General features: G+C 42.2%; 1 protein-coding gene and 1 pseudogene across 1 annotated transcript in view; both read right to left on the minus strand.

Moving 5' to 3' along the window:
* TMEFF2 (transmembrane protein with EGF like and two follistatin like domains 2) overlaps positions 1 to 18,162 on the minus strand; it is a 668,344-nt gene that overhangs the window by 299,682 nt on the left and 350,500 nt on the right. The window contains exon 5 of the mRNA XM_088456946.1: positions 2,011 to 2,107. Within this exon, the coding sequence (XP_088313072.1) occupies positions 2,011 to 2,107 (97 nt within the window). The remainder of the gene's footprint in view (positions 1 to 2,010; positions 2,108 to 18,162) is intronic.
* LOC148477281 (uncharacterized) overlaps positions 2,133 to 18,162 on the minus strand; it is a 145,620-nt pseudogene continuing 129,590 nt past the window's right edge.

The following is an 18,162-nucleotide window of genomic DNA, read 5'->3' on the forward strand; positions in this document are numbered from 1 at the left end:
CAACAAATGCACTTCGATCAAGTGATTCTGCAAATTAAATTCATACTTGGGGCCGTATTCAATTAGAAGCGAAAAGCCGAGATCCGCAAAAAAGTATTGCCGATTGCGTCTTTTCGCCTGTCGGAAACTTATCTCTGTATTCAATTCCATCCGCTTTTCGTGTACGTGGAAAGTCAATGCAATGTAATAGGTGAAAAAGATTTGCCTCTGAACAGCAGGAAAAAAAGTGCCAAATTTTTATTTTGGGGTGCAAAGGTGGGGAAACCACTCAGAACCCTTGAGACAGCCCCCCAAAGGACAACTACATAAAAAAATTCCAGGAAAAAAGCAAAGAACACCCCAAAAAAGTACTTTGAATTTGGGGGTGAAAAAGCACAAAGTGGGGGGACAAATTCGCAAACTAGCAAAATAAGGTTCTGGGGGTGCTCTAAGAAGGGGGCAAGTGTTTTTGGGATTGCAGGTGCTTTTATGAGGGTGGAATTTCACTTTTATTAAAACTGCACTTTAGATACAATAAAATATGCTAGCACCCATTTTCAGGTACCCCAAATTTGACAGGACTACTTTTTTCACCCAAAAATACTGCTTTATGCCATTCTTCACCACTTGTGCTAAGACGCTAATTAGAGGCAATTGTACCAACTAAAGTACCCCAAACAGTTTTATTAGGTCTAATTGGGCACTACTACATTGATCCCCAATGTTTCTGCATCTTTTTGGGGGGTTCAGGCTGATTTCCCTGATCCTGACACCACTTTCTGCCTGTTTTGACTTCACGTGTCGCCGATTTCGCGTCTTTTGGAACTGAACAGAGGGTACGCGCACGATAAGATTCCGTTGCCAAAATACGCGATGTAGGCGAAAAGTGTGGCATGCGAAACTTTATCACGGTTGCGGAACTTATTGAATATCGCCCTTGGTAGATAGATGTTGTCAGGGCTAATTTTCTAGACAAATAGGCTCAGAAACTGTGGGTGGAGCTACTGGGGGTGGAGCTACTGGGGGTGGAGCAATAGAAAAACAATTATATATGTATATTTATAGTATTTAGACAAGAAGGCACTCAAAAGGGACTTTAAAATAAAACTAATCTTATGAAAAATACATTTTGGCCTAGGTCATTACATCATAGTTAAGGAGAGGTTCAGGAACTGAGGGCCTGATTCAGAGCCGGACGCTCTTTGAGAGCGCTCGCTCTGAATCAGGGCGTCTCTGTTTTTTTTTAAAGACAGCCTCGTGGCCGCTTGCATAGCTGTGGGTGACTACCCACAGCTTTAGCGAGCGGCCAGGTGACGGTCGCGATGGTCACCCTTGTGGTAGGGTCTCGTTCCCGCAAGCCCCAGTGAGCTTTCGGCTCTAATAGAGCCGGAAGCTCACCACTGAAATCACTCGTGATGTCAGTGGTGAACGCCTCCGTTTGGCCAGACACCCCCTCCTGCCCGCCTCCAAAATGGGGCAAGCTGTCAATCACAATCGACAGCTGCTCCACTTTGGTGCGAGACCCGTAGCGACGGAGCGCCCATCGCTGGCCGGGTCTCGCACATGTAAACGCCGGAGCCGGCTCCGGCGTGCGCATGTGCAGTGGGGGACCATCGACCTACTTGCGAGCAACGTGCGCTCGCGAGTGGGTCTGAATCAGGCCCTGAGTTCCTGCTTGTTCCTGCAGAAAATAGCACTGGATGTTGTATTACAGAATAAAAAATAAACAAACTTCAGCATGTTACCTTTTACAAGGGTCAGGCCAAATGCAGTTTCTTCATGTCGTAAACACAGGAGAAAACATTAATTTCCATTTAATGATTCACCTATATCATTTACTGTACTTGTCTTTATTGTGTGAGATGTAATATATGATTTGCCTGTCAGCAAAAACACATGCTGTTCATTGAAAATAGCATTATTAGTCTATAATCAACTAAACATAAATTGGCAAATAAGGAATAATGTGTCATATGTAATATGGGTTATGGAAATACACAGACATATAATAGTAATTGCAGAATTTATTACCAGACATCCTCTGCATCCTCATCACACTCTGCTCCAAACTGACAAATGTCACAGGTTGATGTCTCCTTTTGACTGGTTTCCCCAGAGCCTTCATTTGCTGAAAGATACCAACATCAACATAATCAATATTGTACCTGAGCATCGGACAATCCAATATTGGATGTTTGTGGTGGAGAAAGAGATTTCATTCGAGCAATACCAAAAGGATCATGACCAAACACCACCATTTTGAACTGGCATTAAGATACAGCAAAATGTTTGATCTAATTTAATTTTGCCATTGTCCAGCCTGAGGTCACAAGTACAGATAAACAGCATAGTTGGTGTAAGCTAGGGACAACTATACATATTCTGCATCATGAAATCTAGCATCAACCTAGCTACAGCTACAGTAACATGGACTTTTGATACCTGTAATATTTATACAGTATGTAACATTTGAATAATTAATCCTTGTATTTAACAGTGTTCAATTTTAGTGATTACGCGTCTAAACTAGGGGTGAGCGGGTTCGGATTTCTGAAATCCGAACCCCCCCGAGCCCCCCCGATCCGAGGCCGATCCGAGTCAGGCTCGACTTTTCCCGCCAGACTTGGATCTGAAATCGAGGCAAAACGTCATCATCCCGCCTTCCGGGTCTCACGGGTTTTGGATTCTATATAAGGTACCCGCGTCGGCGCCATTTTCTCACTCGGCTGTGGACAGTGAAGAGGTAGGGTGGGAGTTAGGGCTGGCTGGGGCTGTGTAGAGTAGTGTAGTGTTGTGCTGTGCTGTGCTGCTGTTGTCCATAGGGGCTGTGTCCACTCCTCCAAAGTCCATTGGGGCTGGCTGTGTTGTGTTGTGCTGCTGTTGTCCATAGGGGCTGGCTGTGATGTACTGTGCTGCTGTTGTCCATAGGGGCTGTGTCCACTCCTCCAAAGTCCATAGGGGCTGGCTGGACTGTGTTGTGCAGTCAGTTGTCCATAGGGGCTGTGTCCACTCCAAAGTCCTGTGCAGTGTCCCAGTCCTAAAGGGGTGCTGTAGTGTTGTCCAGGGGGTGCTCTGTCCATCAGGGGTGCTCCCCCCAAGTGCTAAAAAAATTATATATTTTCTGTGTTTGTGAATTGTGTGCGCAGTAGCCGCACGTGCATCAACAAAGTAGTGCCAAGCATGCGCCTGTGTCATAATTAAAGGTCCGGCTGGCTTGACTGTTAAAGGGTGCTGTAACCCCCAAAGGGCACTCCAAACAAAATAAAAATATATTTTTTTTTGTGTTTGTGAATTGTGTGCGCAGTAGCCGCACGTGAATCAACAAACTAGCACCAAGCATGCACCTGTGTCATAGGTAAAGGGCCGGCTGGCATGACCGTTAAAGGGTGCTGTAATCCCCAAAGTGCACTCCAAAAAAAATAAAAAAATATTTTTTTTTGTGTTTGTGAATTGTGTGCGCAGTAGCCGCACGTGCATCAACAAAGTAGTGCTAAGCGTGCGCCTGTGTCATAAGTAAAGGCCCGGCTACCTTGACCGTTAAAGGGTGCTGTAACCCCCAAAGTGCACTCCAAACAAAATAAAAAAATATTTTCTGTGTTTGTGAAATGTGTGCACTGTGGCTGCACGTGCATCAACAAAGGAGCAGCGCCAAGCGTGCGTCTGTGTCCCATAAGTAAAGGGCCGGCTGGCTTGTCCGTTAAAGGGTGCTGTAACCCCCAAAGTGCACTCCAAACAAAATAAAAAAATATTTTCTGTGTTTGTGAAATGTGTGCACTGTGGCTGCACGTGCATCAACAAAGGAGCAGCGCCAAGCATGCATCTGTGTCCCATAAGTAAAGGGCCGTCTGGCTTGTCAGTTAAAGGGTGATGTAACCCCCAAAGGGCACTCCAAACAAAATAAAAAAATATTTTCTGTGTTTGTGAATTGTGTGCACTGTGGCTGCACGTGCATCAACAAAGGAGCAGCGCCAAGCATGCGCCTGTGTCCCATAAGTAAAGGGCTGGCTGGCTTGTCCGTTAAAGGGTGCTGTAACCCCCAAAGGGCACTCCAAACAAAATAAAAAAATATTTTCTGTGTTTGTGAATTGTGTGTACTGTGGCTGCACATGCATCAATAAAGGAGCAGCGCCAAGCGTGCGCCTGTGTCCCTAAGTAAAGGGCCGGCTGGCTCATTTCATAAAGGGTGGTGTAACCCACAAAGTGCACTAGTGTCCAACAAAAATAAAAAATTATTTTCTATGTTTGTGTGCGCCTTAGCCGCACGTATATATCAATATAACATAAATGGATGACCAAACTTTCTCCGATAAACATAAAATAGGGAAAGATCAAGAACTACTTCCTACTAGTGCTGTTACTGCTGCTGGGAGTTGTTCATCATCCCAGAGAGGAAGTAGGAAACACCACTACTTTTACTAAGCAATTGACCCTCCAACAGTCACTAGCGAGGAGGATGAAGTACGACAGCAGTCATCCTGAAGCAAAACATAAAACTGAGGCCTTGACTGCTATGTTGGTGTTAGACGTGCGTCCGGTATCTGCCATTAGTGCAGTGGGATTTAGACAATTGATGGAGGTAGTCTGTCCCAGGTTCCAAATCCCATCTAGATTCCACCTGCATCCTCAAAGCAGCAGCGACAAGCGTGTGTCTGTCTGTTAAAGGGTGGTGTAACCCTCAAAGTGCGCTCCACAAACAAAAAAAAATAATTTTTTTCTGTCTTTGTGAATTGTGTGGGCTGTAGCCGCACTTGCATCCTCAAAGCAGCAGCGACAAGTGTGCGTCTGTCTGCTAAAGGGTGGTGTAACCCTCAAAGTGCGCTCCACAAACAATAAAAAAATTCTTCTTTTTATTCTGTCTTTGTGACTTGTGTAGGCTGTAGCCGCACCTGCATCCTCAAAGCAGCAGCGACAAGCGTGCATCTGTCTGTTAAAGGGTGGTGTAACCCTCAAAGTGCGCTCCACAAACAATAAAAAAATTCTTCTTTTTTTTCTGTCTTTGTGAATTGTGTGGGCTGTAGCAGCACCTGCATCCTCAAGTCAGCAGCGACAAGCGTGCGTCTGTCTGTTAAAGGGTGGTGTAACCCCCAAAGTGCGCTCCAACCAAAATAAAATAATCTTCTTTTCTGTGTTTGTGTGTGAAATGTATGCGCAGTAGCCACACCTGCATCCTCAAAGCAGCAGCGACAAGCGTGCGTCTGTCTGTTAAAGGGTGGTGTAACCCTCAAAGTGCGCTCCACAAAGAAAAAAAAAATTATTCTTTTTTTTCTGTCTGTGAATTGTGTGGGCTGAAGCCGCACCTGCATCCTCAAAGCAGCAGCGACAAGCATGCGTCTGTCTGTTAAAGGGTGGTGTAACCCTCAAAGTGCGCTCCACAAACAATAAAAAAATTCTTCTTTTTTTTCTGTCTTTGTGAATTGTGTGGGCTGTAGCCGCACCTGCATCCTCAAAGCAGCAGCGACAAGCGTGCATCTGTCTGTTAAAGGGTGGTGTAAACCTCAAAGTGCGCTCCACAAACAATAAAAAAATTCTTCTTTTTTTTTCTGTCTTTGTGAATTGTGTGGGCTGTAGCCGCACCTGCATCCTGAAAGCAGCAGCGACAAGTGTGCGTCTGTCTGTTAAAGGGTGGTGTAACCCCCAAATTGCGCTCCAACCAAAATAAAATAATCTTCTTTTCTGTGTTTGTGTGTGAAAAGTATGCACAGTAGCCACACCTGCATCCTCAAAGCAGCAGCGACAAGCGTGTGTCTGTCTGTTAAAGGGTGGTGTAACCCCCAAAGTGCGCTCCAACCAAAATAAAATAATCTTCTTTTTTTCTGTGTTTGTGTGTGAAATGTATGCACAGTAGCCGCACCTGCATAATCAAAGCAGCAGCGAAAAGTGTGCGTCTGTCTGTTAAAGGGTGGTGTAACCCTCAAAGTGCGCTCCACAAACATTAAAAAATTCTTCTTTTTTTTTTTCTGTCTTTGTGAATTGTGTGGGCTGTAGCCGCACCTGCATCCTCAAAGCAGCAGTGACAAGCGTGCATCTGTCTGTTAAAGGATTACATCAGTGACATCATCCAAGTAGGCATGTCAGACAGTCCGTACATGTACTGGCAGGAAAAAGAGGCAATTTGGAGGCCCCTGTACAAACTGGCTCTATTTTACCTGAGTTACCCCCCCTCCAGTGTGTACTCCGAAAGAGTGTTTGGTGCAGCCGGGAACCTTGTCAGCGAAAGGCGTAGGAGGTTGCTTCCACAAAATGTGGAGAAGATGATATTCATAAAATTAATTATCAACTCTTCCAGGGAGACCAGCCTCCAGAACGTACAGAGGGACCTGTGGTGGTGGATTCCAGCGGGGACGAATTAATACTCTGTGAGGATGAGGATGTACACAATACTGAAGAGGGTGAGGAATCGGTGAATGAGGAGGATGAGGACGACATCTTGCCTCCGTAGAGCCAGTTTGTGCAGGGACAGATTAATTGCAAGCTTGTTTTGTGGGGGCCCAAACGAACCAATCATTTCAGCCACAGTCGTGTGGCAGACCCTGGCGCTGAAATGATTGGTTTGTTAAAGTGTGCATGTCCTGTTTATACAACATAAGGGTGGGTGGGAGGGCCCAAGGACAATTCCATCTTGCACCTCTTTTTTTTCTTTGCATTATGTACTGTTTGCGGCCTAGTTTTTCAAACTGCCATCCTGTCTGCCACTGCAGTGTCACTCCTAGATGGGCCACGTGTTTGTGCCGCCCACTCGTGTCGCTTAGCATAGTCATCCAGCTACCTCGGTGCAACCTTTTGGACATAAAACCACTATTGTGAGGTGTTCAGAATAGACTGGAAATGAGTGGAAATTAAGGTTTTTGAGGTTAATAATAGCATAGGACCAGAAAAACCCACACATTCTGTGATTTTAGCTGTTTTTATGCTTTTTTTAAAAAAAATACAGATCCAAAACACAAAACCCAGAACCCAAAACACCGAAGGGTGGTTTTGTCAAAACCAATCCAGATCCAAAACACGAAGAAAGATCCAAAACCAAAACACAAAGCACGAAAAGTGGCTGGTGCACACCCCTAGTCTAAACCAAGTCTTTTGTAAAGAATGCATAGCTAACAGAGTTTTTTACATCCTTTTTTTTCTTTATCATTACAATAAATTGTGCTTTGTTGCACTTACATGGATTATCTGTTTGGATAAGATATTTCCTGCATTAAAACCTTTTATAAAAATGGAAGCAACTAACTGATGTTCTTAAGCTAAGTCATTCATTTGTTTGAGAATCTTTCTCTTAGAATTAATTGCAAATACAATAATCAAAGTTTTTGAACAAAAAATATCAATTGATCCTTAACCTTATGGAAGAACCAATAAAGAACATTGGAAAAACAAAAAGCTTTTTTAACGCATGATGAAGAGAAAAAAAAAATTAAATTATGAATGAATCCTTTTTTTATTGTTAACAGATCATATTATTTATGCAATCATATTACTCCCGATGGTACAAATGTTATCTAATTCAGCATAAATATGAATAATCTAATGGTATTATTCACCACTAGAAGTACCTTGTGCAGCATAGCTTTGTCTTTAGGTGAGTGGTGAGTGTTTACTATTGATAAATGCGTATGAACTGACAAGGTTTGAGGCATGAGTGACGTGAGATGGAGAATGACCGTAGAGTCATAAGTGATGAGGGATGAGCCATGAAACATAAGTGTTAAGTGACAAGGGAAGAGTGAGCATTACAAATTACCATTGATGAGTGATGGAGCTTGAATGCAGTTTTACTTTCATTTAAAAACATACAGGCTATCGGAAGGAGGTGCTCACTACTAGTATTTCCACCAGGGTTATACTGTAGCCAATCAGAGAATAGCTCTACCTAGAATATAATACTTATCATACTCAGTCATCACTCACCACTAATCCCTTATGATGTCACCCAGCACTCATCATTTACAATGACTCAATCATCACATATCCCTCATAACTTGTTACTAATCATTTATAAATACATCTTCAGAATTTAGCACTCAGTCCCATGGCACTCATCATGCCCCACATACATGTTTGATTCTGCTCAGTCTGATGATGTTGGTGCCTTAAATGGATAGAACTAGAGGGAAATTCTAGAGCCCTATCTCTTTTCAGCTGTTTTTTTATGATTAAACTAAAAATAAATCTCTTGTTTTTATTTATTTTTTACGTTTTAAGACAAATGTCCTTTAATTTTATTAGAATTAAATAGTTATGTTTCATATATTCTCTTTAATAACGATATCCAGGTTTAATGTATTATTTTTTTAATACGGAACTAATATGTAGTTTATTTGTACAGAATTTAACATGTCAGTTCCAGTTAAAATTGTTTCAGTCTGAGATAAGAGCCAATCTAGGATTTGTCAGATGCAGTAGCATCTAGTTACAAATAACATTTATTCTGGGCCAACACCATCATCTTATTTGTTTGGGTATACGCAAGGTAAGATGGCAATATGGCTACTGCTTGTGATGGAAAGGATAATGCATTTTTCATCTAACGTTCGTTTAACAACCCTGCAATGGAAATTCAGAGTAAGGCTGAAAATTGATTTTATGCTTCCGCTCTTCCCCTGAACCCCCTGTAGTTCTGCCACTGAAACACAATATATTAGCTCACCACATATAGTATTATCAAATGTTTGATGAAAATCATTGAACGGTTATATAAAAACCATTATGTCCTCGAAAAAAAAAAAATTTCATGATTTATAAAAACAAATAATGAAAAAAAAGTTATTTAAAATTTTTACAAAAATCTAGACACAAGATGCCTATCAAAATGTAGGTGACTTTCTTTTCTCGCTGCTAGATTGTAAAGGGAACTAAAGAAAATATGATCGACCGCATTCTATTGTATTTACACAGTATCTACTATTACAAGACAGGTCAGACATCCTATAATTTCATAAAGAAGAGCTACTGTTAGGAAGGATTCTGCACTTTAAAATAATCTATTGTATACTAAATAATTCAGTGTCACACTAGTTTCTACTTGGAAAATAAATAGACGTCTGCACTGTAAATCATATTGACTACAGCTTTTTTTTATGATTTACACCCTAGTAGTCTAGTGTCCAGATCAGCTTTAAGAAAGCAGTTTATCTTGTTTGCTAGTAAAATTGGGTTTCTGTCATCGTGTTCTTGTCAATTTTATTGACCTGACGATAGTATATAAAAATGGTTGAACCGTCTTAACCACACATAGCTGATTAGCGTTTTTTATTAAAATTGACAAATAATGAAAGTAATTACTATGGTTTGAATTACATTTATCACAGCAGCTGCAACACAAAATATCTGCATTTTCCATATCTCTCATTACCTGTATCAATCTATATGCATAGCCTAAACTGCAATTCTGTAATGAATGATGCTGTGACAGACAGAATGAATACTTGATCTGCCCTCTGTATTGAGCAGAGGCTTGAAGGCACCTCTTGCATTTGTCATTTGGCCCTCCCCTCTGGGGTCTCCCAAACTTGGCACCAATCTGACCAGGCTGAGTGTGTTTTATATATATTCTTAAAGGTGTATTTTAGGGGTTGTGCACGAGATGCCGGTGCTCAGGATCCCGGCGGTCAGAATCCAGACAGCTGTCAGTAAGTATCTTAACCCTTCCCCTTCTCCTACCCCTAAACCTAACTCTCCCTCCCAACACCCTAAACCTAACCTTCCCCTAGGGCCTAAACCTACCCCCCTATTGCCTAACCCTCTGCCCCTAGTGCCTAGACCTAACCCTCCCCATAGTGCCTAACCCTAACCATACTACTTACCGTCAGGATGCCGGTGGTTGGCATGTCGGCGTCAGGATTCTAACTGGTGTTGGGATGCCTGCGTCGACATTCTGAGCATCGGCATCCTGCAGGCTGGGATATAAACTACATACCGTATTTTAGTCTAGCCTGAGTTTGGAGTCCCTCCAGCAGGAGCTCCTGTTCCTCTTGTCTCCCTTTTTTTAAGAAAAGTAGTCCAGACTGTATAGCGCTGGTACTGATTAAGCATTTGAATGGGGAGGAACACTTGTTTTTATTATAAAATATCTTCTTATCTATGGCAGTCATCATTCCCAAATGGCAAACTTGTGCTTGCCTTAGGTACGTGCAACACGGGTGTCTTTTAGCTCTGGAAAGGATGCATTTACAATGGGCAGCCGCATACTTATTTATTTGTGTATGCCTATCCCTATACATGTGCTGTGTGGCAAAATGCATTTTTATGGAATGCAAATAACTTTGAAGGGACAACCCCTGTCGCTTTTGACCTGGTAGGTAGACTGAATACTGTATAATAAGAGAAAAGACCATAACAGTCAGGGGCCTGTTAAGAGAGGAGGGGGCCCACGTGCATTCCCCCCCTGGGGCCTCCTCCTCTCTCCCCAGCGGCTGGCAGCGCAGTGACCAAAACAGTAGACTCTGGACACTAGTCTGTGCCCAGAGCCTACTGTGCATGCGCAGGTCACCGGGAAAATGTTGCGGCAGCCATTTGCTATCCGACGCAGGACTTCAGAGAGGTAAATATTAAAAATATGGGTGCAGGGTGTGCAGTGTAAGCCCCCCTGGACCAGGGGCCCATGTGCACTGCACACCCTGCACCCATTAAAGATACGCCCCTGATAACAGTGCTGGTCATGCTGGGTTAGCAGGATAAGGATTTTATCTCTTTCCTAGTTCTTTAACTAGTTCTTGCACTAATTATCTGAAATGATTAACAGATTAACAGGATTTATTTGCTAAAACCAGAGCCTTCTTCTCACTTTGAATATTTAATCAGCATTAACGTGAGTTAACACCAAGATAGTTACTGTAAGTAAAGGTAACCAAAACTAGTGTACTCAGGGATTCTTCATGCTAATCCTGGGCTTTTTGTGTCCTGGATTTTATCAGATGAGAACCAAGAGGTGGCGCATTATGCCACTCCAGATTCTCTGTATAATGGGCATTACTCCTATTAAACTTCATTATAGTCAGGGTCGGACTGGCCCACAGAGGTACATGGGAAATACCCGGTGGGCCCCACTGCCTCAGGGCCCCACCTGGGATGGGGCCCTCTAGGGATGGAGCAGGCTCATGGATGAATTTGGGTGCTAGATTTGCTTCTATTGAAACTACACTAAGATTAACCCTACTGCCAATCAAAGTGGGTGGTGCTCACAAACCCCTGCCACCTCTTTTGGGTCTTGTTCTTTGCATTCCCTCTCTACTGGTTGGCCAAGTCCATCTGTTTTGCCTGGCCACATCTCCTCTGTTGGCTGGTCACACCACTAAAGCTTGGGCCCCTACTACTGCATTTCCTGGTGGGCCCTTCATGCCCTAGTCCAACACTGATTATAGTCTCCATTATACAACAGTAAATTATGATGCAATTAACTAAATTAGAATAAAACATACACTGCCAATTTTTTTTGCCAACTACATTTCTCACATTCATAATTAACTGTATTACCATCACATGATAATTCTAACTATATGAATATTTGTAGTGGTCAATATAAAACCATTACAGCTAATCAGATCAATGTAGTGTATAGCTGCAGGAGATTGGATTTGTGGCTGCACACTAGATAGAGCTACTTAGCTAGAATGGTTTTATATTAACAATCACAATTTGCTTCATATATATACTAAGAATTGCCAGGCTTCCTATGCAGGAGCAAATAGCTTCATGTGTAAGATGTCTGGCTGTAATGTAGGAGGTTGTGAGCTCAAGCTAGTGTTGGCCATTGACTATCAATGGTATAGCAGTCATTAATGGTCCAATGGTGAGTGTTTTCTCCAGCGACAGCCAGCCACTGATGGTATAATATCAATGCCTGAGCCCAATGATGAATCACAGCTGCATTATGTACAGGTGCCAACTGTGCATGTGTAGAAAAACAAACCATTGATGGCTTGGGATGTAGTTACCATCCCGGCGGTCGGGATGGAGGTGCTCATAATACCGACAGCAAAATCCCAGCTCCAGAATACTGACTGCTGGCATCCCGTTGGTATGTATTAGGGCTAGGGGGAGGGTTAGCTTTAAGGTTAGGGGTTAGGCACTAGGGGAAGGGTTAGGTTAAGCTGTGGGAGAGGAGGGTTAGGGTTAGGGATAGGCTACTTACTGTCAGGATGCCACTGTCGGTATTCTGATGCCAGCATCCCAATGGTATGTTTTAGGTTTAGGGGGACGGTTAGGTTTGGGGTTGGTGGTTAGGGTTAGGCACTAGGGGGAGGGTTAGGGTTTGGCTGTGGGGGGAATGGGTTAGGGTTAGGGTGCACGAGGGGAGGCGTAGGGTTGGGCTGCAGGAAATGTGGTTTAAGGTTAGGGGTAAGGGTTAGGCTACATACATTCAAGTGTTGGGATTCTGACTTTTGGGATGCCGCTGACAGTATTCTGTCGGGATCCTGTACCCAACTTGATGGCTCACCATCAACCATTGATGGTCAACACTAGTTCAAGTAGCGAGAATGACATTACTGAGAAATGTGTGTTTAAAATACAGAAGGATTGTACGTACAGGGAGCCTGTCTGCCTGCCCACATAGCACCCCTCCTCAAAACATCAGTAGAACATTGGGCAATCAAAGACAAAATGTCACAGTACAACTTCCTTTGAAACCATACACTGGTTTTGAACCAGCCAGGTGAACACTATGGCACCCTGTCCCCGCCAAAGTGACAGCATCGGCGCTGGACCGGTAGAAACAGTGCAGTTTTAAAAAACAAAAAAGTGTACCGGCTGGGACTGAGATAGGTGCTGTGTATCTAAATATGATGTATAGTGTGTGCAGCACAGACTATGGGGTCTATTTACTAAGCCTTGGATGAAGATAAAGTGAAGGAGATAAAGTACCAGCTCCAAACTGTCATTTTTCAAACATAGCCTGTGACATGGCAGTTAGGAGCTGATTGGCTGGTACTTTATCTCCATCCAAGGCTTAGTAAGTAGACCTCTATATGAGCAGTGTCACTTTCATTATACACTCACTCATCCTACACTTCTAGTCCAAGTAGTTTAAAAATGCATCCTGACCATGGTTCTATGTAAACTCAATCCTATCTCTTGCAACACTCTATCTGCATCATTCTGTAATAAAGAATGAGGACAGGAACAAAGTAGAAGTCTTATTCTGATTGACTGACATGTAGTTTGCTACTCGGTATAGATTACAGAATTTACACACTCAAGCATAGGCAATGACATCAAAGCAAACATACATATTATCTGTGCTACAGTACAGTATGTCTTCTGCCTTTGTTTCTGATATCACCATGACTCCCTCTGCAATGAGACACAAACTATCCTATGACTTGGATTACTTTTTTTGATTACCAAGGGATAACAAATCACAGGCCAAGAAACACATGTCAACTCACTGTACCATGCTGTGAGTTTCAGAGTCTAAGTGCAAAGTCAATTTGTGCCCTTGTTCATTATATGGTCTCATCATCATGACTCCTCAATGATTTATAATATAGATGTTGTAAGAAAGAAAATTAAAATATCATATGCTACATAAATTGGTAATTACCAAAAAAACAGCACCTATCAATGCATGCTAAAGTTGACAAGTAGTAGTGTTTACTCTTGACATTGGGTATAAGCATCCATCATTATACTACATGACAAGGCTATGTTCCAATAAACCTTTCCGGTATCACGTAAGAGGAACCTGCTGGTCAGGCTACCTGTCTGTAACTTAAGAAGACAAATAAAAGCATTTTCTAGGGAGGATTGAATGCACTCTGCAATAGATGCACTGCGAATAATGATCATACAAGACGACATGACATTTGTGCTAGAAAGGAACAGTCCTTTCACAAAGATATACAATGCTTCTGATACTATCTGAGTGTTCAATATGATTAAAACGCTAACATAAGCCACCACACTTATTCCGGAGTCACAGCAATTTCTTTCACTGTTTTTGACATATTTTGTTGCTGGCATGACTGCGGTGATAACTGTTTTTAACATTATTTCTCCCCCCTTTCTTTATTTCCGTATTTCCAACTGTGGAGATGAGAGCCTTGGTAAACACAGATATCTCAGAAAGAGTAATTTTCCTGAAATTTCCCAGGGCTGCAGGATTGATGCACACAATGTTCATTTTCAGGCTTGGCTTTATTTTAAAAACTTGTGCTCTTGCACAGACTTAGGAGTTGCATTTCCTCAGCCATAAAAAGCTTTTCCTTCTCTTGGAAAGTATATATTATAGTTGTCAGGGCCGTAACTAGGGTGGTGTGACATGTGCCATGGCACAGGGCACTGCAGGGCAGAGGGGCTGTTTGGGCCTGTCATTTTTTTATTTATTATCAATCTCACTTGTAGCTTCCTCATCTTTTATCCCCAGCATCTCCTGGCCTCCCCTATCTCTTCTCTGGCCCTTCCCCATGAGGCCATGGCCCTTTCTCGGGTGTACATCTTATGTCCCTATGGGGTGCGCCAATGGTCTTTCTGGCACAGGGCACCAAAAAGTCTAGTTATGACTCTGATATTCGTATCGCTATAATAGGAAAAGGATAGATAGATAGATAGATAGATAGATAGACAGACTGACCCCCCATCCCCCCCATCTTTGTCATGTTAGGATTGGTTAAGTAGTTATTGGTGCTAAAAAAAAATTAATAGTTAATAGTGAAAGGTAACAAAAAGAGTTAAACAATCAATTACAGGCAGAGTATACTTGATTGTGAATCATATCACTTGACTGTAACATGTACACAATGGTACAACACAGAATATACACTTAAACATTATTTATTTATTATTACCAGTTATTTATATAGCGCACACATATTCCGCAGTGCTTTACAGGGAATATTTATCCATTCATATCAGTCCCTGCCCCAGTGTAGCTAACAATCTATATTCCCTACCACATGTACATGCACATATCAACACACAATGGTTAATTTTCGTTGGGAGCCAATTGACCTACCAGTATAACCTACCAGTGGGAGAAAACCGGAGGAAACCCTTACAAGCACAGAGAGAATATACAAACTCCACACATTTAGGGGAATCGAACCCATGACCTCAGTGCTGTGCGGAAGTAATGCTAACCAATACACTGTCTGTGCTGCCCAACATGGCCCATTTATACAGAAGGGTGTGGTCTATTATTAAAATAGTCAAAATATAGACAGTTAAAATATAGAAAACATATGTAGGCAACCAAAATTTCGACATTGGCTAAATGTAGATAATATATAAGTGGATAGTCAAAATGTCGACAGGGACATAACATAGACAAGAACATACTGTAGATAATTAATATATAGACATAATAAAATGTTGATAATGTTGGTAATTAAAATGTAGACACAGTTAAAATATCGAAAGTTAAAATATAGACAATCATAATGTACACACCAAAATGTTGACAGTTATAAAATAAAAAAAATAATAAATAATGGTACCTGGGTTCATAATGGACAAATGTACAAGATAGTGTCCCACTGACAGAAGTACACAGCACATGTCAAAGTCACTGTGCATGATTTTAAAAGCTCTTTTACATGCACATTCCAATAATTGACTACAATTTATTCCCACTGAGGTTTGTGTAAAGCATCTGATTTCATAAAACAATACATTGTATAGTCGTGCAAATGCATAAATGTTAACCGCTGTACAGCATCCAAAACAAAATAAAACTGCAACAAGACAGTTTCAAAACAGCAGAATTCATGATTGATAATTCCCAGCCCCAAAAGAAGATTTTCAAGCTAAAAATAAAATAACATTAACAAATAATAAAATAAACAGAAAGCATTTACTATTTCCTGTACATCTGACAAAACTATGTCAGAGCACTATATTATACCACTGACATGCTTTGAAAGTGATTAGAGCCATATTCAGCATTTTGTTGGTCAGGATAGTGAATACACTGTACCTGAAATTACTATAAGTGTATCCCTCATGTGCACTTACTTCTTTCCAAAACCATCTTCTCAATTATTTTGAATTGGGAAAATGTGTGCATAGAAAATACTTCTGTATTAGAAAAAAATTAATTCAAGATAAAACAATAAATTAAATTAACATAACATTTTTGATCTGATGACTCAGCGGAGTACTTGGGCTAATTCCTCGTTGGCTTACGTACTAAGGGCCTGATTCAGAGCCGCTCGTAAGCGGCCGCTCGTTCGCTCCGAGCAATGTTCACACATCTGCGCATGCGTATGGATCGTAATGTGCATGCGTCAACCAGTCATTGCGGTCGGAAATCGTGCGCTCGCAAAACAGCGAGGGCCTGCTAATTTAAGTGGCAGAATGAGGCGTTTGTGGGTGGTAACAGGGAAAGGTGCTTGAAAACGGGGAGTGGAGATCCGAACGCAGGCGTGCCAAATGGTCAAAACGGGCGTTTTAAGGGTGTGCATAATTAACAAAGCAGCGTCATCGGCCACGTCACTTGGATGTCTCTTAGCCTGAACTGTTCGCATGATTGCGGTAGGAAAATCCTACCACAAGCACTGCGAGCAGTTCAGACGCCTTTCGATGTACTCGATTAATCTAATAAATAGCGGAGATGACGTATGATGGTAACGGCCAGGGGGAGTTTTTACAAAATAGTGAGCGCATATTTTGTTCGCTCGCTCAGACATAGAGGCGTCAACAGACCGCAAAGAGCGAGCGCTCTATTTAAATATCCGGCCCCTTTTTCTGAACGAGCGAGCGCAAATAGCGTCTGGCTCTGAATCAGGCCCTAAGTACAAAGATTACATGGTAAACTTTACTGTACGTCTAATTCCTTCCATTCCATTATTATTGCTATTACATTAACACAGTACATTATTGGTACTTTGGGAAATACACTGAACATCTAATTTCACTTCAAGGCCAGAAGGCCATTGAGGGAAAATTGTATTTATCCCGAGGTCTACATTTGACCTGCATATTGTCCATAAATCTTTTGTCCATCATTTGCAGAGCCCATTTTATAGTCATTGAATACTATGCTACAATAGTCCACTACATCACACCAATCTATAACAGACCTCCTAACTTTCCTAACAGGAAAATTCAAGGCAAACAACCCATGTCACAATTAAGTAGGGCCATTGACCATAGATGGTTGCCAACCATTAATGGCTAGCAACCAACAATCGATCAGTTTTACACTGATGCAGAGATTCGATGGTTCTCAATAGCAGAGAAGGAGAGTGAAGTTTTTCTCCTGTCTGGCACCCTTCCAGTGTCCCACACAGTCTGGCACTCTATACTATTTGGCCTGCCGGTTAGGCCAGCCCCATTCAGTCCTACCCTTGCTTCCCTGATTTTCACACCATCCATAGTTGGAATGCCCATTGATGGGTAAAACCATTGATGGTTACCGGTCTAAAATTTCATGGCACTGATGCATAGCACTGATGGCACCATCAATGATGACCATCAATTGTGACCCCAAGGATGGCCATTCATAGGGTGGGATGTTGCAGGGGGAGAAATGCGGTCAAACCTCAAAAATGCAGGTTTGACCGCATTTCTCATATGCACCAAGCCTCAGAATGTGATGCATTCAGGGGCTTGGATGCAGTGGGTAATGCCATCTTCAGATGGCGTTATCCTATACAAAAACAGAATGGTTCCAGAGCTTTCTATGATCTATCCTATGAATTTATTTGATAGTGTTCTTGGTATTATACAATATTGCTATTCTGTTTTTTACATATCTCTGAATACATCGAGAACACTATAAAATAAATTCATAGGATAGATCATAGAAAGCGCTGGAACCATCCTGTATCTTTATAATTGTCTTTTGAGGGGCATTGTTGAAAGGCTCCTGCTGTTCCAAGCTGCACGTCTGGATCTACCATTGGATCTAACAGGGAAATCGGCACCCGTCTCACGCATCCCTATGTTACCCTAAGGAGCCTATGGGCTTCTCTCCACAGAGTGATGTGAGAGGGATCCAATCGTATCCCTCCCAGCACCCCCCGTGGCTTGTGTCATTCTGCGCATGCACAGAATGACACCACAGGGACTACTGGGTCATAGACCGGAAGTCCATCACTCGCGAAGGACCGCTTTTACCGAGAGAGCAGTCCTTTGCGGTTTTCTTCATGCATGCCGCGAAACAAAGCCAGTATGCATGCGAATGTGATGCATCCCGCCCCTAGTCACAATATAACCAAACATTGTCCCAACATGCCAAATCACACCTAA

The sequence above is a fragment of the Taudactylus pleione genome, unplaced genomic scaffold (assembly GCF_031769625.1).
Source record: "Taudactylus pleione unplaced genomic scaffold, aTauple2 ptg000728l, whole genome shotgun sequence".
Lineage (NCBI taxonomy): Eukaryota > Metazoa > Chordata > Amphibia > Anura > Myobatrachidae > Taudactylus > Taudactylus pleione.